This window comes from Gigantopelta aegis, chromosome 1 (assembly GCF_016097555.1).
Source record: "Gigantopelta aegis isolate Gae_Host chromosome 1, Gae_host_genome, whole genome shotgun sequence".
NCBI lineage: Eukaryota > Metazoa > Mollusca > Gastropoda > Neomphalida > Peltospiridae > Gigantopelta > Gigantopelta aegis.
In genome coordinates, this window is record NC_054699.1 from 25,015,191 (window position 1) to 25,041,770 (window position 26,580).

Sequence of the window (26,580 nt, forward strand, 5' to 3'; positions counted from 1 at the left end):
TTCACCGAGGTGGTTTACTATTTGCCCGACAGGACTTCTAATTATGGCTAAGATATTCAATGTTGGGCTAGTAAATAACTACTATTGCCATGCCCGACAGGACTTCTAGATTATGGCTAGTGATATTCAATGTTGGGCTAGTAAATAACTACTATTGCCATGCCCGACAGGACTTCTAGATTATGGCTAGTGATATTCAATGTTGGGCTAGTAAATAACTACTATTGCCATGCCCGACAGGACTTCTAGATTATGGCTAGTGATATTCAATGTTGGGCTAGTAAATAACTACTATTGCCATGCCCGACAGCTAGTGAAATATTTTTGGTCAAATGTTGCAGTTAAGTTTATTTTGTAAATATGAATATCCTGCCCTCACACCAACCCCCCAATGTTAGTGTTGTTAAGCTCTATCTCCCTCTTTAGGTGACATATCTGATTATTACTATTATTTAGTAAAATTGTATTAACTTAAAGTAAAGTAGGGCTAGTGAATTTTTAATCGTGGCTAGTAAATTTTTTAAATCACTGATCCCAAGTGGATTTTGTAAAAATTCTAGAAGCCCTGATTTTAAGGCTGATTTTGGTAGTTTTTAACACTCTCTGTATGCATGAAAAGGTACAGGTATGCTAATACCAGTTACTGCCAAGCCTACCAGACAACATAATATTAATAACCAACAGGTTATAAAAAATTCCTGTTGCTAAAACGATAAAGAAAGATAATCTAGTGCTTGAAACTCAAAAGCAACTGTCACACTATAACATTAAGTAACGAGCATTCTGAGAGTACTTCCAATGCAATACATGTCCCTTAATGTGCCCAACAAATTTTCTTATCTCCTAAGTTCAAGGGCCATAAGTCATCTTGAAAGTCAAATTTGATCTGTAATAGTACATGATAAAGCTACATGTATACCCAAAATGTTCGCCCAATATCTTAAGACATTGCAAAAAAAGAAAGAAAAAAAAAGTCTGTAAATAAAATGTTTCAATCTCCTAGGTTCAAGGGCTATAACTCTGTCAAAAATGAGTAAATCGTCATTAAAGTCAAACTTGATCTATAACAATTTATGATAAACACAATTTTTCAGCTCAATATCTTGAAGCATTGCATAAAAGTATATGTGGGACAGATGGCCAGACAGACAGACAGAAGGATGGAGATGAAAACTATATAGTCCCATCCCACTGGACTGATATGGGACTGATGGACAAGACACCTAGAGTCCCCTCCCATTGGACTGGTATGGGACTGATGGAGATGAAACTTACAGTCCCCTCCCATTGGACTGATATGGGACTGATGGACAGGACACCTATAGTACCCTCCCATTGGACTGGTATGGGACTGATGGACAAGACACCTAGAGTCCCCTCCCATTGGACTGGTATGGGACTGATGGAGATTAAACTTACAGTCCCCTCCCATTGGACTGATATGGGACTGATGGACAGGACACCTATAGTACCCTCCCATTGGACTGGTATGGGACTGATGGACAAGACACCTAGAGTCCCCTCCCATTGGACTGGTATGGGACTGATGGAGATGAAACTTACAGTCCCCTCCCATTGGACTGATATGGGACTGATGGACAGGACACCTATAGTACCCTCCCATTGGACTGGTATGGGACTGATGGACAAGACACCTAGAGTCCCCTCCCATTGGACTGGTATGGGACTGATGGAGATTAAACTTACAGTCCCCTCCCATTGGACTGGTATGGGACTGATGGAGATGAAACTTACAGTCCCCTCCCATTGGACTTGTATGGGACTGATGGAGATGAAACTTAGTCCCCTCCCACTGGACTGGTATGGGACTGATGGATATGACACCTACAGTCCCCTCCCACTGGACTGGTGTGGGACTGATGGAGATGACACCTACAGTCCCCTCCCACTGGAATGGTGTGGGACTGATGGAGATGACACCTACAGTCCCATCCCATTGGACTGTGTGGGACTGATGGAGATGAAACCTAGTCCCCTCCCACTGGACTGGTGTGGGACTGGTGGAGATGACACCTACAGTCCCATCCCATTGGACTGTGTGGGACTGATGGAGATGAAACCTAGTCCCCTCCCACTGGACTGGTGTGGGACTGATGGAGATGACACCTACAGTCCCCTCCCACTGGACTGGTGTGGGACTGATGAAGATGATACTTACAGTCCCCTCCCATTGGACTGGTGTGGGACTGATGGAGATGACACCTACAGTCCCCTCCCACTGGAATGGTGTGAGACTGATGGAGATGCAACCTACAGTTTCATTCCTTAACTGGTCTGGTGTGGGACTGATGGAGATAAAACCTATAGTCCCCTCTAATTGGTCTGGTAGGGGATTAATAATTGCAACTCGTCATTTCACTATGTTACCCAGTTCCAGAGACCTAGTGAAAGGAAAATGTCAGGTTCACTTACTTCATGACACGAAAGGAACAGTCATTTCCAGACACCTCAGCACATTTTAAACTACGGCTATTTGGCATTTAACATATGTGGTTATCTCGACACTTGGTCTAGCGATGAAAAGAAAGTAAACTTTGTGTAACGACGTCGACACCTCAGCACATTTTAAACTACGGCTATTTGGCATTAACATATATTGTTATCTCTACACATGGTCTAGAGAGGAACAAGAAAGTAAACTTTGAGTAACGACAACTCAGCATATTATAAACTATAGCTATTTTGGGTCCAACATACGCTTATTTTAAGGTCATACACAATCATAATAAAAACATATCTTACCGTAATTTCACTTGAAATTCATATTTAATAAAAATTACAATTTTTTAATCGCAAGATTTTCTTCACACACATTCCGGTGCATTAATAATGTTCAAACAAAAATATTTCAATAGGAATGTTTACAGAGTTCTTAGAATGGAAACATTACGTACCCAGTTTAGTGTTATTGTAAGGAGATGCAAAGTGACGTCATTGGAATACTGATGTCATTCAAATTCAAAATTAGCTTCACCACATTAAAATAAAAACTGGTCTACTAACCTTGACCCGTCAAAATTCTATAACAAGCAGACAACATTGTTTACAGGTCGGTATGGTTTTTTTCACAATTCTGGACAAAATATTAAGTTTAATTTTTAAAAGATGAAAGAAATAACAAGTACCTTTTGACAAATGTATATCAACAAATTACTATTGGATATGTTATATTTATTATGTACGAAGCCAAAACAAGGGTGCGAAAAGTGACTGCCGTTGATCTTAATACTTGGTTTAGCGAGAAAAAGAAAGGAATGTTTGTAACGACACCTCAGCACATTTTAAACTACAGCTATTTGGTGTCTTAACATATTGTTATTTTTACACTTGGTCTAGATAGTGAGAGAAAGAAAAGGAATGTTTGTTTAAAACCTCAGCACATTTTAAACTACAGCTATTTGGGATCTAACATATTGTTATTTCTAACACTAGGTCTTAGAGAGGAAACCCACTACATTTTTCCATTAGTAGCAAGGGATCTTTTATATGCACCATCCCACAGACAGGATGGCACATACCACAGCCTTTGATATACCAGTTATGGTGCATTGGTTGAATGATAGGGATGTCTTGCCTGTTCACTCCTGTTCACTCCGCATATTAATATCAAAAACAGTTTTGAATACATTTTAGTCATGGTGTCAAAAAATACTGAGTCTTACACCGTTTCTAAAATTATAGCTGACCTTTTTAAGTGTGGTAACATGTATCAGTGTTTGTCCATGTAATGTGCTTAGTTTTGTTCATTTTGTACTTACAGAAATGCTAATGAACTTGGCCACTAGGTACCCCAAAACATTCAGAAGAAACGGTCAAAATTTAGTACAGAGCTGTGATTAAGCTTTTGACACTTGAGGATGAGACATGCCAGAGAATCCATGAACGCACATGTTTTTTTTCTATGGGGACTCTGTCGTATGCCACTGTCAAGCGATTGATCAGAGAACTGAAGCAAAGCAGAGCGAGTCTGGAAGATGACATCCATCCAGGAGGGCCAACAACTGCATCTTCCCAGGAAAACATTGACAAAGTGCACCAAATGCTTCTTGAAAACAGGTGAATATCAACTGCTGAGATAGAGGAGAGAACTGCCTTGTCACATGGATCCATAGATAATATCCTTTATCATCATTTGCGCATGTCAAAGGTTTGTGCAAGATGGATCTCCAAAATGCTGACAACTGAAATGAAGGAGACCAAGGTGCCAATTAACAGATCTCTGTTGACCAGGTTTAATCAAAACCAGCATGATTTTCACTATACACTGGTGACCTGTGATGAAAGCTGGTTACATTACTATGATCCACAGAGCAAACAGGAATCCATGGAATGGAAACACCTTGGATCTCCAAAGACCAAGAAGTTCAAGGCTTCGAGGTCCACCAAGAAGATCATGGCCACCATCTTCTGGGATAGCCAAGGCATCATTCATGTTGACTGTCTACCACGTGATACTACAAAGAATGGTGGATACTATGCCAATATTTTACATGAGCTGCACCACTCTATCAAGGGGAAACGAAGAGGCAAAATCAGTCATGGCATCCTCCTTCACGAAGACTGCCCCATTTCATACAAGCCAAGTTGCCATAGCAGCTGTGCAGGAGTGTGGGTATGAACTGTTGCCTCACCCACCCTTATTCACCAGACCTGGCTCCCAGTGACTATCACCTGCTTGCCAATCTCAAGAAGCAGCTTCTTCAACAGAGATTTGATGATGATCATCTCTCTATGGCTGTGGAGAGGTGGATTTACTTTCGGAGTTCCGACTTCTAATAGTAGGGCACGGCAGACCTTCCCAAGAGATGGACCAAATGCATCAATCTAAAATGGGGATTGTTAAGGCCAAACTTCACATTTATGTAATGTATATATTTGTTTGTTTATTATGCATGCACTTCTTTGTTTATGTTTATGATATCCATTATGTCATTCTTTAGTTAACGTTAATTTCATTGTCTTTCTGTTACGTTAATTCAAAAAGATGTTTATGGTACGCCGACATATCATAAGGTATGTATTACTATTTATAAATTAGTTTAAAATGTTTAAATAAAATATTGCTCTTTCTTATGTTAAGGCAAAACAAGCCTATACATATATAAATGCATATGTATTAAATGGTAGATGCGTTGTATTACTTATATTGATATACATGGGCTAAGGGTTGATTATTGTTTCATTTGATTATTGCGACATGCGTGCATTGGATGTTTGTAATGTCTTAGAGGTTATGTTGGGTCCTACCAAATACTATTATTGTATAAATCAATAATAGGCTATTTATAGTATATTTTGTATATTTCAGTCAATCTGTTGCTGTCGGCAATAAAGGTTTCCAAATGTTGCGGCTCAGCATTGATGTTTAAATGACATCCCACAGGGATTATGTAGAAAAATAATGTATGAAATGAAAACATTTTGTGTGCTCTGTTACTATGAGGCTCAATGACAATATGTTTTGACACCCCTCATAGAATGGAAATAAACACATCTTGGTTTAATTTTTGAGGTAGCTGATCGTGGATTGAACACTGATAAATGTTACATTTACAACCTCATGCTAATGCGTTAGGTTGGAAATGTTATTTATCAGTATTCAATCCATGATCACCAACCTCAAAAATTAAATAATAGTATGTTTATTTCCTGAACGACACTCCAGCATGAAAAACACACCAGGTTAGAGATTTTTGAAGTTATCTTAGCTCTACGAAATCGTAAAACCATTGTAGGCTATGACGTCACTACAGTACATGCTAAGATAGCTTTGAAAATATGGGCCCTGCTGTTCAGCATCCAACAAAGGTAAGTATATGAAAACATTTTAGGAATGAATGACAACATAACAATTCCATAGTTAAATTAAAACAAATAAACAGCTGTGCAATTGTGGCAGCTGCAACTACAATGAATGTTCTGTCAATGAACGAAAACCAGGAGAAGATTCTGTAGAAGAGACACGACTTTGCCAATCAACAAAAACAAAAATAAAATAAAGGTAACCCATTTGCCATCAAGAAGGAAAGGCAAGAAAAGTCATCATAACCAAAAACAAGGATACAAAGTTTTGGACAGGTGTAAGAAAGGCAGAAAGCAGAAATAACTGGCAACCAACAAGATTACTGCATTGTCCAGTAGTCAATTAACCATCAAGCCAGTGTAGTATCAAGAAAAATAAAGAAAAGAAGTTGTTATTCTTCACCAAGTGTTCATTATCATTGCAACCAAAGTTGTTGGATGATGAAAGACTTGTTTCATTTAACGACTCAGAATAAATACACATTAAAACTTTATGATAATTAATTAATCTGATTCCATAGCAATCTTAAATGGCTGAACATCAATCAACAATGTCAGGAAGAGGAAAAGGGAAGAAAAGAGTTGTATGGCTTCATCTAAAACAACAATGTTTTAAACAAACAGATGTGGGGGTAAAGGGCGAGAAAACAGGCAATGATAGCAAAGATTGTCAAGGTTGTCAGACTTTCTGATGAATAAATTGAGTTCGGGGGGGGGGGGGGGGGGGGGGGGGGGGGGGGAATCTAGGAAAACAACACAGAGTATATGGAAAACAAATATAAAACAAAAATTATTATTAAAATGTTTTTTAAGGTATTAACTCCTTAAACATTTATATTTCTGCTCACTGGAGGGGCAAGAAGATAGGACATGGGACACACTTAAGACACCTACAAATGTCAATGAATGAAAACCAGGAATAAAACACAGTGTATATGGAATATATATATATATATTTTTTTTTTATTATTATTAAATTAGTTTTTAGGTATTAACTCCTTAAACATTTATATTTCAGTTCCCTGGAGTTGTTGTCAAATCACTTATTATGACACCTGCAAATACAAGCGTCAATAAACGGAAACCAAGAGAAGATTTTGCACGAGAGAGAGACGACTTTGCCCAGCAACAAAAACAAAACTACAATACAGGTAACCCATATGCCAGGAAGGAAAGGTAAGAAAAGTCATCATAACCATAAACAAGTACATCCAGAACAAAGGAAAGGTAAGAAAAGTCATCATAACCATAAACAAGTACATCCAGAACAAAGGAAAGGTAAGAAAAGTCATCATAACCATAAACAAGTACATCCAGAACAAAGGAAAGGTAAGAAAAGTCATCATAACCATAAACAAGTACATCCAGAACAAAGGAAAGGTAAGAAAAGTCATCATAACCATAAACAAGTACATCCAGAACAAAGGAAAGGTAAGAAAAGTCATTATAACCATAAACAAGTACATCCAGAACAAAGGAAAGGTAAGAAAAGTCATCATAACCATAAACAAGTACATCCAGAACAAAGGAAAGGTAAGAAAAGTCATCATAACCATAAACAAGTACATCCAGAACAAAGGAAAGGTAAGAAAAGTCATCATAACCATAAACAAGTACATCCAGAACAAAGGAAAGGTAAGAAAAGTCATCATAACTATAAACAAGTACATCCAGAACAAAGGAAAGGTAAGAAAAGTCATCATAACCATAAACAAGTACATCCAGAACAAAGGAAAGGTAAGAAAAGTCATCATAACCATAAACAAGTACATCCAGAACAAAGGAAAGGTAAGAAAAGTCATCATAACCATAAACAAGTACATCCAGAACAAAGGAAAGGTAAGAAAAGTCATCATAACCATAAACAAGTACATCCAGAACAAAGGAAAGGTAAGAAAAGTCATCATAACCATAAACAAGTACATCCAGAACACAAAGGAAAGGTAAGAAAAGTCATCATAACCATAAACAAGTACATCCAGAACAAAGGAAAGGTAAGAAAAGTCATCATAACCATAAACAAGTACATCCAGAACAAAGGAAAGGTAAGAAAAGTCATCATAACCATAAACAAGTACATCCAGAACAAAGGAAAGGTAAGAAAAGTCATCATAACCATAAACAAGTACATCCAGAACAAAGGAAAGGTAAGAAAAGTCATCATAACCATAAACAAGTACATCCAGAACAAAGGAAAGGTAAGAAAAGTCATCATAACCATAAACAAGTACATCCAGAACAAAGGAAAGGTAAGAAAAGTCATCATAACCATGAACAAGTACATCCAGAACAAAGGAAAGGTAAGAAAAGTCATCATAACCATGAACAAGTACATCCAGAACAAAGGAAAGGTAAGAAAAGTCATCATAACCATAAACAAGTACATCCAGAACAAAGGAAAGGTAAGAAAAGTCATCATAACCATAAACAAGTACATCCAGAACAAAGGAAAGGTAAGAAAAGTCATCATAACCATAAACAAGTACATCCAGAACAAAGGAAAGGTAAGAAAAGTCATCATAACCATAAACAAGTACATCCAGAACAAAGGAAAGGTAAGAAAAGTCATCATAACCATAAACAAGTACATCCAGAACAAAGGAAAGGTAAGAAAAGTCATCATAACCATAAACAAGTACATCCAGAACAAAGGAAAGGTAAGAAAAGTCATCATAACCATAAACAAGTACATCCAGAACAAAGGAAAGGTAAGAAAAGTCATCATAACCATAAACAAGTACATCCAGAACAAAGGAAAGGTAAGAAAAGTCATCATAACCATAAACAAGTACATCCAGAACAAAGGAAAGGTAAGAAAAGTCATCATAACCATAAACAAGTACATCCAGAACAAAGGAAAGGTAAGAAAAGTCATCATAACCATAAACAAGTACATCCAGAACAAAGGAAAGGTAAGAAAAGTCATCATAACCATAAACAAGTACATCCAGAACAAAGGAAAGGTAAGAAAAGTCATCATAACCATAAACAAGTACATCCAGAACAAAGGAAAGGTAAGAAAAGTCATCATAACCATAAACAAGTACATCCAGAACAAAGGAAAGGTAAGAAAAGTCATCATAACCATAAACAAGTACATCCAGAACAAAGGAAAGGTAAGAAAAGTCATCATAACCATAAACAAGTACATCCAGAACAAAGGAAAGGTAAGAAAAGTCATCATAACCATAAACAAGTACATCCAGAACAAAGGAAAGGTAAGAAAAGTCATCATAACCATAAACAAGTACATCCAGAACAAAGGAAAGGTAAGAAAAGTCATCATAACCATAAACAAGTACATCCAGAACAAAGGAAAGGTAAGAAAAGTCATCATAACCATAAACAAGTACATCCAGAACAAAGGAAAGGTAAGAAAAGTCATCATAACCATAAACAAGTACATCCAGAACAAAGGAAAGGTAAGAAAAGTCATCATAACCATAAACAAGTACATCCAGAACAAAGGAAAGGTAAGAAAAGTCATCATAACCATAAACAAGTACATCCAGAACAAAGGAAAGGTAAGAAAAGTCATCATAACCATAAACAAGTACATCCAGAACAAAGGAAAGGTAAGAAAAGTCATCATAACCATAAACAAGTACATCCAGAACAAAGGAAAGGTAAGAAAAGTCATCATAACCATAAACAAGTACATCCAGAACAAAGGAAAGGTAAGAAAAGTCATCATAACCATAAACAAGTACATCCAGAACAAAGGAAAGGTAAGAAAAGTCATCATAACCATAAACAAGTACATCCAGAACAAAGGAAAGGTAAGAAAAGTCATCATAACCATAAACAAGTACATCCAGAACAAAGGAAAGGTAAGAAAAGTCATCATAACCATAAACAAGTACATCCAGAACAAAGGAAAGGTAAGAAAAGTCATCATAACCATAAACAAGTACATCCAGAACAAAGGAAAGGTAAGAAAAGTCATCATAACCATAAACAAGTACATCCAGAACAAAGGAAAGGTAAGAAAAGTCATCATAACCATAAACAAGTACATCCAGAACAAAGGAAAGGTAAGAAAAGTCATCATAACCATAAACAAGTACATCCAGAACAAAGGAAAGGTAAGAAAAGTCATCATAACCATAAACAAGTACATCCAGAACAAAGGAAAGGTAAGAAAAGTCATCATAACCATAAACAAGTACATCCAGAACAAAGGAAAGGTAAGAAAAGTCATCATAACCATAAACAAGTACATCCAGAACAAAGGAAAGGTAAGAAAAGTCATCATAACCATAAACAAGTACATCCAGAACAAAGGAAAGGTAAGAAAAGTCATCATAACCATAAACAAGTACATCCAGAACAAAGGAAAGGTAAGAAAAGTCATCATAACCATAAACAAGTACATCCAGAACAAAGGAAAGGTAAGAAAAGTCATCATAACCATAAACAAGTACATCCAGAACAAAGGAAAGGTAAGAAAAGTCATCATAACCATAAACAAGTACATCCAGAACAAAGGAAAGGTAAGAAAAGTCATCATAACCATAAACAAGTACATCCAGAACAAAGGAAAGGTAAGAAAAGTCATCATAACCATGAACAAGTACATCCAGAACAAAGGAAAGGTAAGAAAAGTCATCATAACCATGAACAAGTACATCCAGAACAAAGGAAAGGTAAGAAAAGTCATCATAACCATGAACAAGTACATCCAGAACAAAGGAAAGGTAAGAAAAGTCATCATAACCATAAACAAGTACATCCAGAACAAAGGAAAGGTAAGAAAAGTCATCATAACCATAAACAAGTACATCCAGAACAAAGGAAAGGTAAGAAAAGTCATCATAACCATAAACAAGTACATCCAGAACAAAGGAAAGGTAAGAAAAGTCATCATAACCATAAACAAGTACATCCAGAACAAAGGAAAGGTAAGAAAAGTCATCATAACCATAAACAAGTACATCCAGAACAAAGGAAAGGAACTAACCTGAATCAGCAAGAAACACAATATTACAGTCCCTGGTGCTACAATGTTGTGAATTGAATTTCTATTGAATTTCACTCAGAGCATTCAATCAAAGTCCCATTCATACTTGGGTAGTATAGCACTTAAAACATGATACATACATGTGACAAATTTATGTCTTGACAGAGTGATTGGGAATTTTTTGTCAGTCAGCTTTTATGACATTATGACATATATATATATAATTATACTTTTTTCAGTTAAACAATGACAAATTATGAAAATGAATGACATGTACCCAACATGTTGAGGCGATTCTTATTTACATGAACTCTTCTGCAGTGGAAATTCACAACTCGTTCCAACCAGTGTACCACGACTGGTTTATCAGAGGCCATGGTATGTGCTCTCCTGTCTGTGGAATAGTGCATATAAAAGATCCCTTGCTACTAATGGAAAAATATAGCAGGTTTCCTCTCTAAGACTATATGTCAAAATTACCAGATGTTTGACATCCAATACCCGATGATAAATAAATCAATGTGCTCGCTTTAGTGGTGTTGTTAAACAAAACAAACCTTTTCTGAAATTCACAACAGTCAAACATTGAGAAGGGACAGTCATAGTAAAATGTAAACCCATATATCCACAAGCAATACAGACAATGGCAAGCACGTAAAGCCGGTCTACGGTGTCGTAAAGAACCTGGAGGCTCTATCCTGATACTGGAGGAGTCAGGAAGACAATTCATAAATGCGAGGGAATTACTCGAGGTAGCCGAAGCTCACCCGAAGATGCTCCAGGAATTCCCATGAACCCCAGAGGAGAAGTTAAAAGTTTGTTTTGTTTAACGACACCACTAGAGCACACTGATTTATTAATCTTCGGCTACTGGATGTCAAACATTGGGTAATTTTAAACATATAGTCGTAGAGAGGAAACCCGCTACATTTTTATATTAGTAGCAAGGGATCTTTTATAAGCAGCATCCCAGACAGGATAGCACATACCACGACCTTTGATATACCAGTCATGGTACACTGGTTGGAGTTCATGTAAAAGAATCACCCGTGTAAGAGAATTGCCCAACATTCTGGGTACATAACATTCCAAAGCCAGCAATGCATGTCCAATGTGGCTTCAAAAATGTTTCCATCTTTGTCAACGACAATCCAATGAATGGAATGAGAAATAGCCTAATGGGCCGATCGAGTGAGCCGATCCCAGAAAGACTGCACATCAAGTGAGCTCTTTACCACTGGGCTACATGCCGCCACGAGGAGCCAAGATAACAATTAATAAATGTGATATGATACGAGGATGGTAGAAGCTCACCCGAACAGCTGGTTGGACGAGTCTCAGAACATGATGAGGGTTTGCTGCAAGACCTGGATGAGCGTACGACATCCCAGCCTCGACAAACTTAACCACACTGAAGAAAAGATGTGGCAATACTGTGATCGAGAGATAATCATATTAACTGGACTAGTCAAGTGTCATTTTCCTCTACTGTATTAATAAGGACAATTAATTAAAACAATTTAATACTCGGATCATGGTACGGTAAATGTGATTTTTGCTTTTGTGACGATCCATTTCTGAAAAGATATCAACTCCATAAGTGTGAGGATGATCAAACAAAAAATCCATAAATATAAAGACCATCTGGAGGTGGAACTGAACCACTAATATGGAATTATTATTTTGTGCAAGATGCCAAACACTTTGTTTTCTATCTATAATCAAGAGCACGACACCCCAGCATGTAAAAATATATACTGAGGGTTAAACAAACAAAATGGATGATCAACAAACATCAATAAAAAAAACCTTTTGACATTAATGATGAAACGGTGAAAACAGCTGTGAAGACATAAATCCAAGAACAACCCAATAACATATATTCAGGGATATATCCAGGATGTTTTGCTAGTTGAAAATTAGCGCAGGTAAATCATACTTCGGATATTTTTTCAGCCACTGAATGATGCAGTACACCACTGTTGAATTAATTTATTGTAACAGACATAAATATATATATTTATTACATACCTGTTCAATCTTACTATACTGATAAAGACATTTTGAAACCGTGTGATAAATGTATTTTGTGATAAATGGACCGGAACTATTAAATGGGGAATTCCCTTTTTCTTTTTACTGCAGTTAGCGCCTTTTATTTACTGATGTCATATATGATTTACAAATGACATCACATCGTATTTGAAATATTACACAAGGCTGCCACAGAGTATGATTCTTAATGTTAAGTAAATCCATGAAAGGAGTTTTGATCATAGATTTAACCAAGTGTTGTTATGATGTTAAATTCAAAATCATTTTTGTAAAACATAAAAGAAGGTATGTAATAAATACAACTTCACATACGTTGTTTTTGCTTCCTATTTATTGCACTTGTTTATTTTGCGAAAAAGAACATACCACTCGACCGCATAATGGTATATATTCTTGCGCAAAATAAACTTGTGCAATAAATAGGAAGCGAAAACAACGTATGTAAAGTTCTGTATATATATTGGGAACATTTAGCATAGAAACTGGGAATTATCAGCGTCACTTTCTTTTAGAAAGGAGCCTATGTTCGGACCCAGAGAATGCCTGGATAAATACCTAATATTGTACTGTAAATAAAATAACAAAAAACTAGATAAAACATACTTCAAAAAATACAAAAATGAATTGGTATCATTGATAGGATTCTTTTGTGGTGTGCAACATACAGATTCATGTCGTAGCTGGAGATCTACTAATTATAAATCACCTTTGCGACTTTTTAACATTTTAACAGACGATTCTCCAATGGCAAAACGGCCAAAAGATGAGAACATTCTTCCACAAATGACAGTACATGTACGTGTACATGTTTATATAAGAATTGTTTGTCATTTTTGTGAATTTATCGATGTGCAACTGACAAATGGTATAAAATAGCATAGCGAAGCGATTTTATGCTAAATTTGTGACTGTTACACATCGATAAATTCACACAAAAATTTCCACCCAAAATTATAATTACATCCCATTTGATGTAATTTTCTGATGTTTATTGAAGGATAACATTTAACGTTTTTAGTGACATCATATAATCAGAATAAAGTAATCGTATGACGGTGGGAAGTTTGTAATTATATTATTTTGTAGATGTGAATGAGAAATGATTAAGACTAAAAACAGTTTGCTATGCTTTCTTTAAAAAAAATGCCTATAATCAGACAATGAAGTAAAAATGCAAAAGAGATTCAGTCTATCTGCAATATATTTAATATTGTGGACAGACCTACACTGTAGTTAATTCCCGATCAATGATGTATAACACTGGACAGAGTCTAAACAGGGATGAAGTTCATCAAAGGATTCCATATTTTAAAATGTGCTGAGGTGTTGTTTAAAACTTTCCTTTCTTTCTATTCAAAATCTACTAGGAGCAGAAGTACATGTAGTTATGTACCCTTGTTTCTTTGTTTTCGTCATTTCTTTTTTTTTCTTTGTTTTTTTCTTTCTATCTTTTTCTACTTAAATCTACTAGGAGAAAATGTGACCATGTTCCCTTTTCCCTTTTTTTCTCTACATTTCTTCTTTTTTTAAAAATTTCTTTTGCTCTTTCTTTTGACTCAAAATTAACTAGGAACAGATGTGATCGTGTACCCTTTTTTCTTGGTTTTCCTTATTTCTTAATTTCTTTTTTTCTTCTTTCTTTCTTTTCTTTCCTTCTACTCAAAATCGACTAGGAGCAGCGGTTGCCATGTACCCTCCATAGCCTGTTACTTGCTGATCATACTGACTGCCGGGGGCCTCGTGAGATGACCCTGAACCTGAGTAGCGCTGTCGTCTCTGACCCGGCATGTGCTGCTGCTGTTGCTGTTGCTGTTGCCGTTGTTGCTGCTGCTGTTGATACTGTTCTAACACTGGGAGACCCTGCTTTGCTAGTTTCTGAAGAGCAGCAAAGTGACATTTGACTACTAGCTGCAGATCTTCAAACACTGGAAAACAGGAGAAAACAAGACGATTGAATGCATTTCTACATATACATATATATTAATTATTTCAGCATGCATTCAAATAAGCATAAGCTATGACAGAAATTTACAATGCAGTGTGTGATTCTGAGGAGAGTCCAGGAGCCTAAGGCTTGCAAAAATCATATAGGCCTCTAGTTTGGTAGCATACGAGCCCGCATGGCTCTTAAAAATTATTTGTACAAATTACATTGATTCTTCGAAATGACAGTCAACATATATCTCAAAATTCTGAGAAACCAGTCTTGAATAGCAATCTTTTCCATGGTTTCATGCAAAACATTTAGTGTATCTTCTGTTTTACTGGAGACACACGGCAGGGCTCGCTGGATTGGTGGCTCATCTAAAGATTTGCAAACAGGTACCAAAATCACACATTGCAATTATCTTTATTCTTACTAGCTTGCTATACATTTCAATTTACTTTTCAAAATTTATTAATACTGATACAAAAATGTATGTTATGTTGATTTGTTTAATCAGATTTTGTAGAGAATAAAGTTTTTGTTTCTCCACTTTATTTGTTATTTGGTAATATCCTGGCAACATGTAGTTAGTGGCTAAAGCTAAACATTAGTTTTGTTTCACAACACTATCAGAGCACATTGATCAATTACTCATAGACTATTACATGATGTCAAACATTTCATAATTCTGACATTTAGTCTTCAGAGGAAACACACAAAGGATCATTGATATGAATTTTCCCCAAGGACAGAATTTGATATACCAGTCGTGGGGCACCGGCTAGGATGGAAAAAAACCAATGGTAGGGTTTCTGCAAGAGGGTAAAACGTGCATGGCTCCATACCCAATTTTGTTTGCAGATTTAATATTTTTAAGTTAACCTTTTGACAAATTTAATTACTCTTATCATTACTGCATGATTTTCTCAACCCTAACCCTAAACTTAACCCATTTTCTTTCTGGGAGAGGTCCCCCATACCCCTTGTTGACTGTGGTTGCATTCAATTCCAAAGTGCCATATCCAAAAATTTCTTTCTGGCAGAAACACTGAATGGGTACGCTGTTGAGATTCGATCCTATGACCCAAGAACCTGAGGCAAGGTGTAGTTGGAGGTTAGTGAGAGAGAAGACAGTATAGTGGCCTCACATATCTGCAATAGGCTGGTCAAAATCACTCTGGGTGGGAGCTGGTACTGGGACGTGAACCCATTCCTTACAAACCTGACGTCCGACGGCTTAGCCTCTACCCCACTAACACTGTTAGTCAGTGTTTCTGCCAGAGGGTAAAACCCTGTTAGTAGCTACTCCAGTCCTCACTGTGAAATAAATTCAGGGGAGTAATTAATTGCTTCTCTAACTTAGATTATGGGGAGCCATTTAAGACATTAAAACCGTACCGATTCCAAATAAAGTCTTATACTGAGGGCAGCTGAAAACGACCCTCCTTGAACTGTTCTCAGGTGAGTGATGGGAAGCAAGAGTGCTGACTATCCTTAAATGACCATGGACGTAATTCACTAAACTCTCGCAACTTTGCGATCTTGCCATACAGTGCTAAAAGACTTGCAAAGAGGATGCGATGTTGTCTAACAGAGCCTAAGAGAGCTTTGTGAATTAGGCCCCATGTCTGCTACTTTAGTCTACAGCTGATACCTTTGCCAGCGAAGGGTTTGTCGTCGGGAGTGTGTAGCATTATTTTCTGCAGGCAGTTCGCCATGGCCGCGGTGGAGAGGACCTGTTCCGACACGGGCAGCATGGAGAAAAACTCAAGGTCAATTTCAAACGGGTTCCTAGGAGCCGGATACGTGCTCAGTTTGACCAGTTCAGCAATCAGATCCCACACGTTGATGTCTAAAAAATAACAACAAAAAACAAACAAAAAAACCCTTAAAAGTTTGTTTTATTTAACAACATCACTAGACCACTTTGATTTATTAATCAACAGCTACTGGATGTCAAAACATTTGGTAACTGTGACTTGTAGTCTTCAGAGAAAACTTGCTACATTTTCCCCATTAGGTAAGGTCAGGTCAGGTCAGGTCAGGTCATAGGGTTTAACGTGCACATTCAGAACAAGCTGTTGTAGCGCATGCCTGTCATGTCAAGTGCAAGAGAGCATCAGTAGCCCAACTGCGGTCAGTAGCAGGTGGGAGTTTTTCCCCATTAGCAGTAAGGGGTCTTTTATATGCACTTTCCCACAGACAACTGGTGGAGCCATTAGCTGGAATGAGAAATGGCCCAAAGGTCCCAGTGATGGGGATCGATCCCAGACTAACAACACATCAGGCAAGCACTTTATCACTGAACTATACATCCCACTCCTTTTATCAAGAGAGCATCGCAATGCTCTCATGTTATTTTCAAATTGAGAGGCCAGCACTGTATTTCAGACAAGCTCTCTACTTCTGGGCCATACACACACACACACACACACACACACACACACACACACACACACACCCATCTACAGACAGAGAATGGCTGGATAGTTAGTCACAGGCGAACCATGAACGTACCTTGGTCTTTCCACTTGATAGTAGACTTGAGTCTGAGAGGCGAATCTCTCTCCAGTTTCTCCCCGGTTAACCTGAAGAGTCGGTCGTGGTTTGATCTCACCCAAACGTATGGACAGTTGTACCGGGCGTAACCAGCGATCAGAAACAACGTTGACTGGTCACTCTGGAATAAATTAAAGTCAAATTACCATAAGTACTACACGCACCACATCAATTTGTTTGAAAATAAAACAACTTCTGGGCATGTGCTAATAAAGCTTTTAGAGTGGACACAAATCTCTAGTAACATCACATTCGTGTAAAGTGCATGACGTTAAAGTCTCCACATGTTATTAGAAACTTGAGTCTAGACTCTAAAAGTCTAACAAGTTTTTTATAAGCACAAAGCCTGGTATATTTGGTACATTTTCAATAAGGAAAAGCATTTCAGGCCTGGTGATAATAAAACTTTTAACATCTAAACTCAAGACTCTAGCGTCTGAAACACTAACGCCATTACAACACTATACAAATTGTATGTGTGTGACATCATTAGAGATTGAGCCTGGAATCTTTAAAAGTTTTATAAGCACAGGCCCAGGTATTTTTTTCCCCCAATAATTGTTGTTATATAAATTGTTGTTGTTGAAATAAACTATTGACCGACTCGATACCAAACTCGTGGTATGAGTTAGAGACTTAAGATTATTATAAATAATATTTTACCTTCATGTCATCCTCGTGGTCACTTGGAGAAGCAGGAAGCAAGGCGACACCTCCTTCACCGTATCCACTGAGAATCATCTGAGTTTTCCGTGACAGCAACAGAGAGCGTCTACACACACAAAAACAAATACAATCAACTCAGGCTTAAGAAATGCAAGTATCACGGGTGGGAATTGGTGAACTGCAAAAAAGAGGAAATCTAGAGGGGTCCTGGAAATTCTGGAAATCCTAGGTTAAAATCTGTACCATCCGACATATTTTGGAGGAAAGGACAATTAAAATACGAGGAAATGCAATTTTCCATGAGAGGAAAACAGCTGATCCGAGGAGAATTCCCACCCCTGAGGTGTACAGTTAAAGTTACAGTTTGTTTTGTTTTAACAACACCACTAGAGCACATCGATTAAATTAATCATTGGTTATTGGATATCAAACATTTGGTAATTTTGACTCGTCTTCAGAGAAATCCTGCTACATTTTTCCATTACCAACAAGGAATCTTTCCCAGACAGAACAGCACATACCCCAACTTTTGATATACCAGTTGTGGGGTGTTGGTTGGGATGGGGGACAAAAATAAGAGAATGGGTCTACCAAGGAGGTTCAATCATGCAACCAGAGCACCAGATGCACTCTGCCGACTGAGCAGGGTTTCTGCCAGACGGTAAAATGGATATGGCGCCATACCCTAATTTTGGGGCATAAATTATTTTTTTAAGTTAACCTTTTGACAAAATCAATGACTCTTATCATTATTGTATGATTTTCTTAACCATAACCCTAAACATTAGCCATTTTCTTTCTTGGGGAGACCCTCCATACACTCTGTTGACTGTGGTTGCATTCAATTCCATAGTGCCATACCCAAAAATTTCTTTCTGGCAGAAACACTGCTGAGGGAGATCCAGCCCCCTATAAGTAAACAGAAACCTACCGATTTCTCTGTACTTATAAGAAAATGTTGAGAAATTTACATTGTCTCTCTTACTTATCATAAGGTAACTTCTGTGAAGTGAAGCTTTCACTTTTTCTGTGTTCTTTCAACACTGGACTGCTGGGTCCACTGTCCATGAACTGGTCACTTGTACTCTGCAACAAAACACGTCCCGTCAGGTCAGGTAATTGTTTTGAACATACCGCTATATGGCTTCGAACATGTCTGTCTCGAGGCCGATCTCTGGATAGCCAGAAATCTGTCCAGGGACAGAATCAAGTCTGTCAGTTACAGTGAATCAGAAAAAAAAAGAGTTCCACAGAATTAAATATCTCGCTTACCATAAACGTATTTGGTGTCACTCATAACTGCATCCACAGATGTTCGTTTTACTGAACGTTAAAAAAAAAAAACTTGTTAAAAATTAAACTTTAAAAAACAAATTCAGTGAAAATTTACTTTGTATAGGCCAGACACAATTTTTTAAAAATAAAATGTCAGTAGAATCTAGCCTGAAGTCTACAAAAATGTACATTACCAGTGTGCATGAAAGTGTAATTAGAGAAAAGTGCTATTTAAATAGCTGGATAAACATATTAAACAGCCACATATTTGACAAGAACATATGTTCAAAATACCATTTGCATGGTTCAAACTAACAATCATACAATGGTTGCCTACTGTATCAGACCTGTGAAATTATATTTATTTCTTTATAGCCAGCTGGGTTAGTAAATTAAAAAATCCACTAGCCCACAGATATTATCACTAGCCCGAGATTTTTCCTCAAATCTTATGACCACTTTCATTTGCCATATATAAAACAAACCATTCGTTAGCACAGTTTTACTCAAGATTGTGAGTCACCCAACAGGCTAGTGGGTTTTGATATTGATATTCACCCGGTGTGGGGTTTTTTTACAGTTTCGGGCGAGTGCAATTCTGCAGCCCTGCTGTATATGGAAAAACTATCATGAATCAAACCTGGGGTGAGTTCAATATGCTAATGACCATTTCTTCTCGGCCTCGCATATATGTGGCGAAATATCGAAAACCTTTCACTGTGCCCAACTTCAACATCTCGGAAAGGAATGACTGCAACTTCTTCTTCAATATCGCTTCTTGTTGCTGCATTAAAAAATAGATTTAGAAAATAATTTTTAAAAAATTTACTCATGCATGTACTTGCATGAAACTAAATATAATTGCAGTCAATCTTATAATGAAATTTAGTAACTGTTGTATCATTTTTCAAAATGTTTTGAATGGCCGTAAATATCTTAAATTGTTGGTGTAAATTCCATTCAGACTTGTGTGTTGTAGGAATGCAGACAAATAAGAGATGTTATATTCACTAATCTAGCTATGTGCATTCCCTTGACTTATTTGGTTACATGTATATTGGATGTAATTATCAGATTTGTGTTGTTCCAACTTATATTTTTGTGAATGTGTAGCCAGCTGAGGGCAGACATTACCATTTAAGAGGAGCTGTTACTTGGCTCACCATCACCCCTCTGATAGGCCTACTAGTTCATGGTTTATACAGAAATTTTAAACCTAAATTTTGGGGCTTTTTAGGGTCAATGCAAGTAAAATTTAGCGACTAAAACTTTGCTGTCCACCATTTGCAATGACCTTCGAACTCGACAAAATAATGGGAGTGTTTGAGCGAACCGTCGGAATCGACAGAGAACTGTCCTACATATTTTCATAAACAAATATGTATAATTCACATAGGCATAAATGTCTGATTTAGATAATTGTCGAATATTCCGTTTTATTTAGTTTGCACTGAGATTAAGATTCTTGATTAGTATTTTAGAAACATGTTTCATTTTAGAATAAGCAATCCAGAGCTCCCCGAAAGTTACAAATGAATTCTTCTACGAACAATACCGAACACTGATGATGTTTTACAAATGAATCGTTGGTATCATTTTGGCATTGTTTACACACCAATGTTCGAACGAGCACAGAGATCAACAAATGAAAGTAGATATCGATGTATTTTTGGCAATTTATTTAATATTTCCGGAAGAAGAAAAATGTCTAACAATTTCAGGGATTATATGGCCCAATTTAGGGTCTTTTCTGAACTTGCCCATAAAATATAGGGCTTTTTAGTGCTAGATTATCAAAATAGGGACTTTTTAGGGCAACAATTCAAATTTAGGGCCTTTTTAAGAGTGTGCGAACCTTGTAGTTCAAGAAGAGTAATGTTGAGATCCCCTTATGTGAATTCAAGCCTCTACATTGCGACCGATTTGGTTGTATATGCGATCATTTTTTGTGTTTGGTGACTAAAATATTTTATATGGTCACCAGCTTGGCAACCGAACCAATGTTAATATTTATAAACAGATCAGCTAGGGGACAATTCGAGTGAAACAGTCGCTATATACCACTATATTACGCCTTGTTTTAAACAAATGGGTAAAATCCATTTCACATTCTACTGAGTTAAAAAATAATTAATCATTGATAATATGGTCACCACGAAAACAATCCACAACCATGAGTTTGCCAATCAAATGAAGTCAAATTTTAACAATTAAATAGACAAGACAATTCAATTTATTATCAAAATCAACCAACAAATGTTAATATTCATTCCAGTTTCTGTTGTTAAGAGATTAAATACATGTCATAGTCTAATGTTGACATTCTTCATATACACTAGTAAACACATGTCAAGTGACGTTACCAAAACTCTTATGGAATGAATCTGTGAAGCAGACGAGACTGATAATGACAGCGGCGTAAAACTGTTATTTTTTTTAGTTTGTTTAATATTACACATTATTTAATATAGTATATACAGTGCAAATGGCGGTTGTGTATACATTTCTCTATGTATACAAATATTTTGAATGTCTACTAGTCTTTTTCTCATTTGTGCATTTTATTTTTGAGAAGGTTTTCTTAATTCAACAAAAGCATTCCGATGTCAGTGTTCACGTGTACATGTAGATTCTTTAAAGACAAGTCATATGTAAATAAGACTGGTTTATGGGGTAATCCGGTTGACAGTTTTTCACAATAATTGTCTTTGAGAGGAAACCCCTACATTTTTTCCATTAGTAGCAAAGGATCTTTTATATGCACTATAACACAGACAGGACAGCACATACCATGGCATGTGCTGTAGTGACGTCATAATAGTGTTCGAGATTAATGGTATCCCGATATCCCAGAATTTAATTTTGGATATCAGACTTCAAGAACCCAGTATCCCACCGGGATACCATATAATACTAAATTCTCAGGTGGGATACCAGATTTTGAAATGTTAGTATCTAACTGGGATACTGCCCCCAAAATTTTAATCTCGAACACTGCATAACCTACAATGGTTTTACAATCTTGTAGTGCCCTTGACGTAGTGCCCTTGACGTAGTTTCGAAAATCCCTAGCCTGGCCCTGATAGACTACAGTGCTGTCCGGTGTATCAGCACACCTAAGCATTCAAAGACCATTTTGTATGTGGACACTGTGAAATACTTAATAAAATGTGTCTCTCACCAATGAAGCAGTGCATAATCTGAATACACTACACTTTGTTTTATATCTGTAGTAAATAAACATTTTAAAATTGTGCATAAATGTATATACAACCCCTTGTATCCAAAATGATTTGCCGGTCCAGTGATTCCGGCACAGCTAGTAGATGTGGATTGGTGACCCCGCTATTTATAGACCACCCATGACCTCACTTTGTAGCACATAAATGCTACACTATTGTCCCAGGATTATTTTGGTACTTTTCTGTTTTGTCTTGTTAGAAATATTACTATAAAAATTAGCAACCACACATGACCCATCTCATGATCAGTTTCGGAACCGTTTTCTTGAGTGACACAGTAATTATACTGTTAACTATAATTTTTAAAATGTGGGAAAGGTGTTTTTAGACTGGTTTTAACATTCTTAATATCAATATGGCTAACCTACTTCGCGTTTATATACACAAAAGCAGGTGAATGATCAATTTATTTTGAAATTATGATATAATTATTGATAGTTCTAATAATGTTTAATTGTAGCCATAACAATAAATATGTTGATACTTGATTAACCATTAAAAAAGGAATTGAACTTTAATTTGTTAAAAACACGAACAGCATGACAACTTCCTTAGCACACTACCAAGTGCACCGAATCACTGGATGTGCCGATACAGCGGACATGTCACATTGCTGTAATTTAATACTGATAGGTTTATTTGGTTATTTAGCCTTTAAACAAAAATAAAGTACTATGTTAAATAATTTGCACTTTGCCAATTTATTTTAGGTAAAGTCTAGTGTAAAAAATTTTATCAAACGGAGTTGCATCCTTTGAATACAAAAATTATTAATTTTTGTGGGAGAGTAGAAGTAGCGACCGCAGCCGCCGCTAGGGGCGCAGCTGCGCCCATATTCCGAAATGTCACGAATTTGGTTCACAATTGGTAGTGTTGTTCAAGGCCAGAATACGCTTATTTTGATGACGATTTTGCACGTTTTTTTTGTTGTTATGACAAGTACACACCTTCCGATTGATGTATATCCTGTTTCCGAAGTTGAACGACTACAAAAAGACTTTTTTTGAGGCAAGTGAAACTTTGAATACGTCTTATTTTGCCCCAAAAAGGGCGATTTCACTGAGATATTGATAGATATATATAGTAATATAATAAAACAGCATAAAAATAATTTTTTGGTAATTTTCTCGCAATTTAGTTTAATTCGAGATCGAAAATATTTCAAGGGAGGTAAACTATGACCCACTGACCCGCAAAAGCGAAAATATAGAACTTCACAGCAGGGACACATTTTGATAAAATTAAACGTATTTGATGCTTTGTCATTATTTATCCACCCATTATTAACTTTTTGGGTAGAATATATATCATACTGAAGCGTTATTTTTAGAAGACAATGCATATTTAATTCAAAATAACTTAAAATAATGTTTTGCTTATCATGATGACTCAGCAGTTTCTGATAACTGAAGTTGATTTTAAAAAACATTTTGATAATGCATAACTATTCAAATATAGACGTAAATCTATTTTTATGTAAATCATTTGAATGAGTTTAGCATATGACTAGATCAGTTTTATACAAAAGAATAGTATTAATGCAATGGAAATAAATTAAACAGAATTTGTACTTTTTAAGTCTATTATATTGTAAATACCTTTTTGAAAGAAAATGTTTCAGGTACCATAACTTCTCACATTGTGACACAAACTTAAATTTTTTGGTAACCAAGTAACATTAAATTCTAAGTATAATTATACTTTTTCATCACTTCATCAATGAATATTACTGTTAAAAAATGGTAAAGAATTAATTATTTGTAAAAGATACTAAAAGTAAAGTGAAAATAACTACATACAGAAAAAACATTTGAAGGTGTGTTTCATCTGATGTAATGAATATTTCTGTTTACAAATATTATGTCAAACTAATTACAATATTTGAAACAAAAAGATAAATAACCATGGTCATAATGGGTATTTTTCTTTATTCAGGAAATGTGTAGTCTCTGTGCGTCTATGGAGAAACCTGAAATGGAAACGGAGTGGGAGAGTACACGTGGTTATGAGACAACTTTCAGTAGATTCAATTATACTTCAAGCTTGATGCTGTTATGTTTTCTGTTTCCAACTGTGACAGAACCTAGAACAGAAATGAAGTGTGTGACAATAATTCATAGACAAATTTAGACTAATACTCTTTCATGGATGCTAAATTTGGTAGATCTAGCCATAAATGTTTTATTATAATTCAAAGTGGTATATAGTTATATTTATAATAATTCATTGTTTGAATTTGTTTTTATAAAGCACTTTATTGAACTAAAATAATCATAGCTGCATTTAGTAAATTATTTAGCACACACGTGTGACTGCTGTCTCATGCCTTAAGTGTTTCAGCTGCTAAAATATGTTTTGGGGATATTTTTTTCTGGATAGAAATTTACCTTTCTGATATTGTACGAGTGTTTGGACATTCCTTTCAAAGGTGAAATATGGCTACTTATATTGCTTTGTTTCTAATAATGATATTGAAGGTGTAAAGTATGTAAATATTTTTGTAAGAAATTGATTAAACATATTGGCCAATCATTGGCATTCGTCGTGTGATAAGTTTTTACTGGTTTGAATTAAAAGACTGGTACATATGATAAGTTTTATTGCATCTTTTATTGAAATCTTCAAGTATTCAATATTATTATGAGTCTAGGTAAATTTTTAAAAAATATTTTGAAACAAGAAGCTTATTTTTTTATGTAACGTGTATCCACTTTCCATCTGCGATCTAAACCTTTATGTTTTCCTTTTATTATTGGTCTGGATGTACATTATTGTATAAGCGTAAATAAATGTGAACTGAAAATGTTATTCTGATGTAACATTTGCATCAATTATTATGTCATTAAATTACGTATTCCAAGATTTCTGTGTGTTTTTTTGTCATTTTGGAGCGGTTTCGAACCTACCCCAAGAATACATATGTTATCAGAAATAATAGTAACCCTTTATATTTTCACTTGAAATTTTCAGAGATGCAACATTGATAACTGCTTGTAACATGTATAAGCTTACAACAGAAATTTCTCTGTTATTTTTTGGTTTACAAAAGTGGACGTAAATGACAATTAAAATCGTCATGTCGGCCATGTTTGGTCACAGAAGTACAAGGCTACTACGACTTTATTTTGCTTCATTTGGATAATATAGTGATGTTTTTTTCAATAAGAGCAACATATTTAATGAAACTATGACCATAAAGAAAAAAAAAAATATATATATTTTTTTGGTCTGCGGTACCTAGTAGAAGCAAAATCATATTTGTTTTTTGTTAGGTGTCCTATCATTACAGCTAAATGTCATTCTTTTAAATTCCTGAAAGGTTCTACGGCCCCTATCATAATCAGTGTGTGTAAATAAACTTACATCAGCATCCATTATGACTGACTAAATTATAGTTAACAGGTTAACTGAAATATGTTTTTCGTTTTTCTCGTCTGCTTATTTAAACAAAATTACTTCCCTTTGCACATGAAAACCACATTTAGTATTCAACCTTCTGCTATGTTCAGTGGAATATTATTTTGATACATTTTAAACTAAAACTATTAATTTAATGATTATTCTTTTCCAATTACGAATAACTTTAAATTAAAAACAAATTTATTTACAAATTAATATTGAGTAGCTTTATTTGACGAAGTCAAAATGGCAGCACTTTTGAAGAAACGCGCACTTGCAGAATATAGTTATGTTATACAGGTATTATTATTGATTGAACTAATTCAAATTAATTTTTATTGCATGTTTTATGTTATATCAATATTGTCAGAGGAATACCAATTAAGTCTTATGTCGCATGATATTTTATTTGTTTATTGGAGCTCGGATCTATGTATTTTCGTGACTTAACAGTTTTCATTTAATTAGATTTAAATAAATAAATAAAAATTAAACTTCGATGGGAAAGAGAGGAAACATATTTGGAAAAATATCCGCCCGGTCCCCCCCCCCCCAACCCTAACCCTAACCTTAACCCCAACCTTAACCCCAACCTTAACCCCAACCCTAACCCCAACCCCAACCCCAATAATGGAGGGGGCGGACCTCGGGAATATTATACCTCAAATTCGTAC

At 35.9% G+C, this 26,580-nt stretch overlaps 3 protein-coding genes and 1 long non-coding RNA gene across 5 annotated transcripts in view; 3 read left to right on the forward strand and 1 right to left on the reverse strand.

Moving 5' to 3' along the window:
• Nucleotides 1–4,192: 4,192 nt before the first annotated feature.
• Nucleotides 4,193–4,639, forward strand: LOC121371800 (histone-lysine N-methyltransferase SETMAR-like). Its single transcript, XM_041497996.1, has one exon. It carries the CDS (start codon nucleotides 4,193–4,195, stop codon nucleotides 4,637–4,639), a length of 447 nt encoding a protein of 148 aa, XP_041353930.1.
• Nucleotides 4,640–14,279: 9,640 nt separating this feature from the next.
• On the reverse strand, nucleotides 14,280–25,955 carry LOC121367412. 2 transcript variants are annotated; one of them, XM_041491577.1, is made up of 8 exons: nucleotides 25,871–25,955; nucleotides 19,906–20,049; nucleotides 18,976–19,076; nucleotides 17,988–18,096; nucleotides 17,283–17,445; nucleotides 16,420–16,617; nucleotides 14,451–14,763; nucleotides 14,280–14,404 (listed from the first exon to the last, which is right to left on the reverse strand). In XM_041491577.1, the coding sequence occupies exons 1-7, from the start codon at nucleotides 25,880–25,882 to the stop codon at nucleotides 14,498–14,500; spliced, it is 993 nt and encodes a 330-aa protein (XP_041347511.1). In that variant the 5' UTR covers nucleotides 25,883–25,955; the 3' UTR covers nucleotides 14,280–14,404; nucleotides 14,451–14,497. The 2 variants fall into 2 exon arrangements, with proteins under 2 accessions (XP_041347511.1, XP_041347504.1); XM_041491570.1 differs by having other exon boundaries at nucleotides 14,280–14,763.
• Nucleotides 23,687–25,369, forward strand: LOC121367425. The gene is made up of 2 exons (XR_005957380.1): nucleotides 23,687–23,754; nucleotides 24,443–25,369. It is a non-coding gene; the product is annotated as an uncharacterized LOC121367425 (long non-coding RNA).
• Nucleotides 25,956–26,069: 114 nt separating the features above from the next.
• Nucleotides 26,070–26,580, forward strand: part of LOC121372720 (integrator complex subunit 4-like) — a 33,132-nt gene continuing 32,621 nt past the window's right edge. Inside the window, exon 1 of the mRNA XM_041499202.1 lies at nucleotides 26,070–26,206. Within this exon, the coding sequence (XP_041355136.1) occupies nucleotides 26,153–26,206 (54 nt within the window). The 5' untranslated portion in view covers nucleotides 26,070–26,152. The remainder of the gene's footprint in view (nucleotides 26,207–26,580) is intronic.

Excerpts from the sequence above, each read along its gene's own strand:
- LOC121371800 (XM_041497996.1), top strand. The coding sequence starts at position 4,193 with ATGCTGACAACTGAAATGAAGGAGACCAAGGTGCCAATTAACAGATCT.
- LOC121367412 (XM_041491577.1), bottom strand. Across the intron at positions 19,077-19,905 it reads GCATATTGAACTCACCCCAG|AGTACAAGTGACCAGTTCAT; the intron begins GTTTGATTCATG and ends GTTTTGTTGCAG. Across the intron at positions 18,097-18,975 it reads CAGAAGTTACCTTATGATAA|ACGCTCTCTGTTGCTGTCAC; the intron begins GTAAGAGAGACA and ends TTGTGTGTGTAG.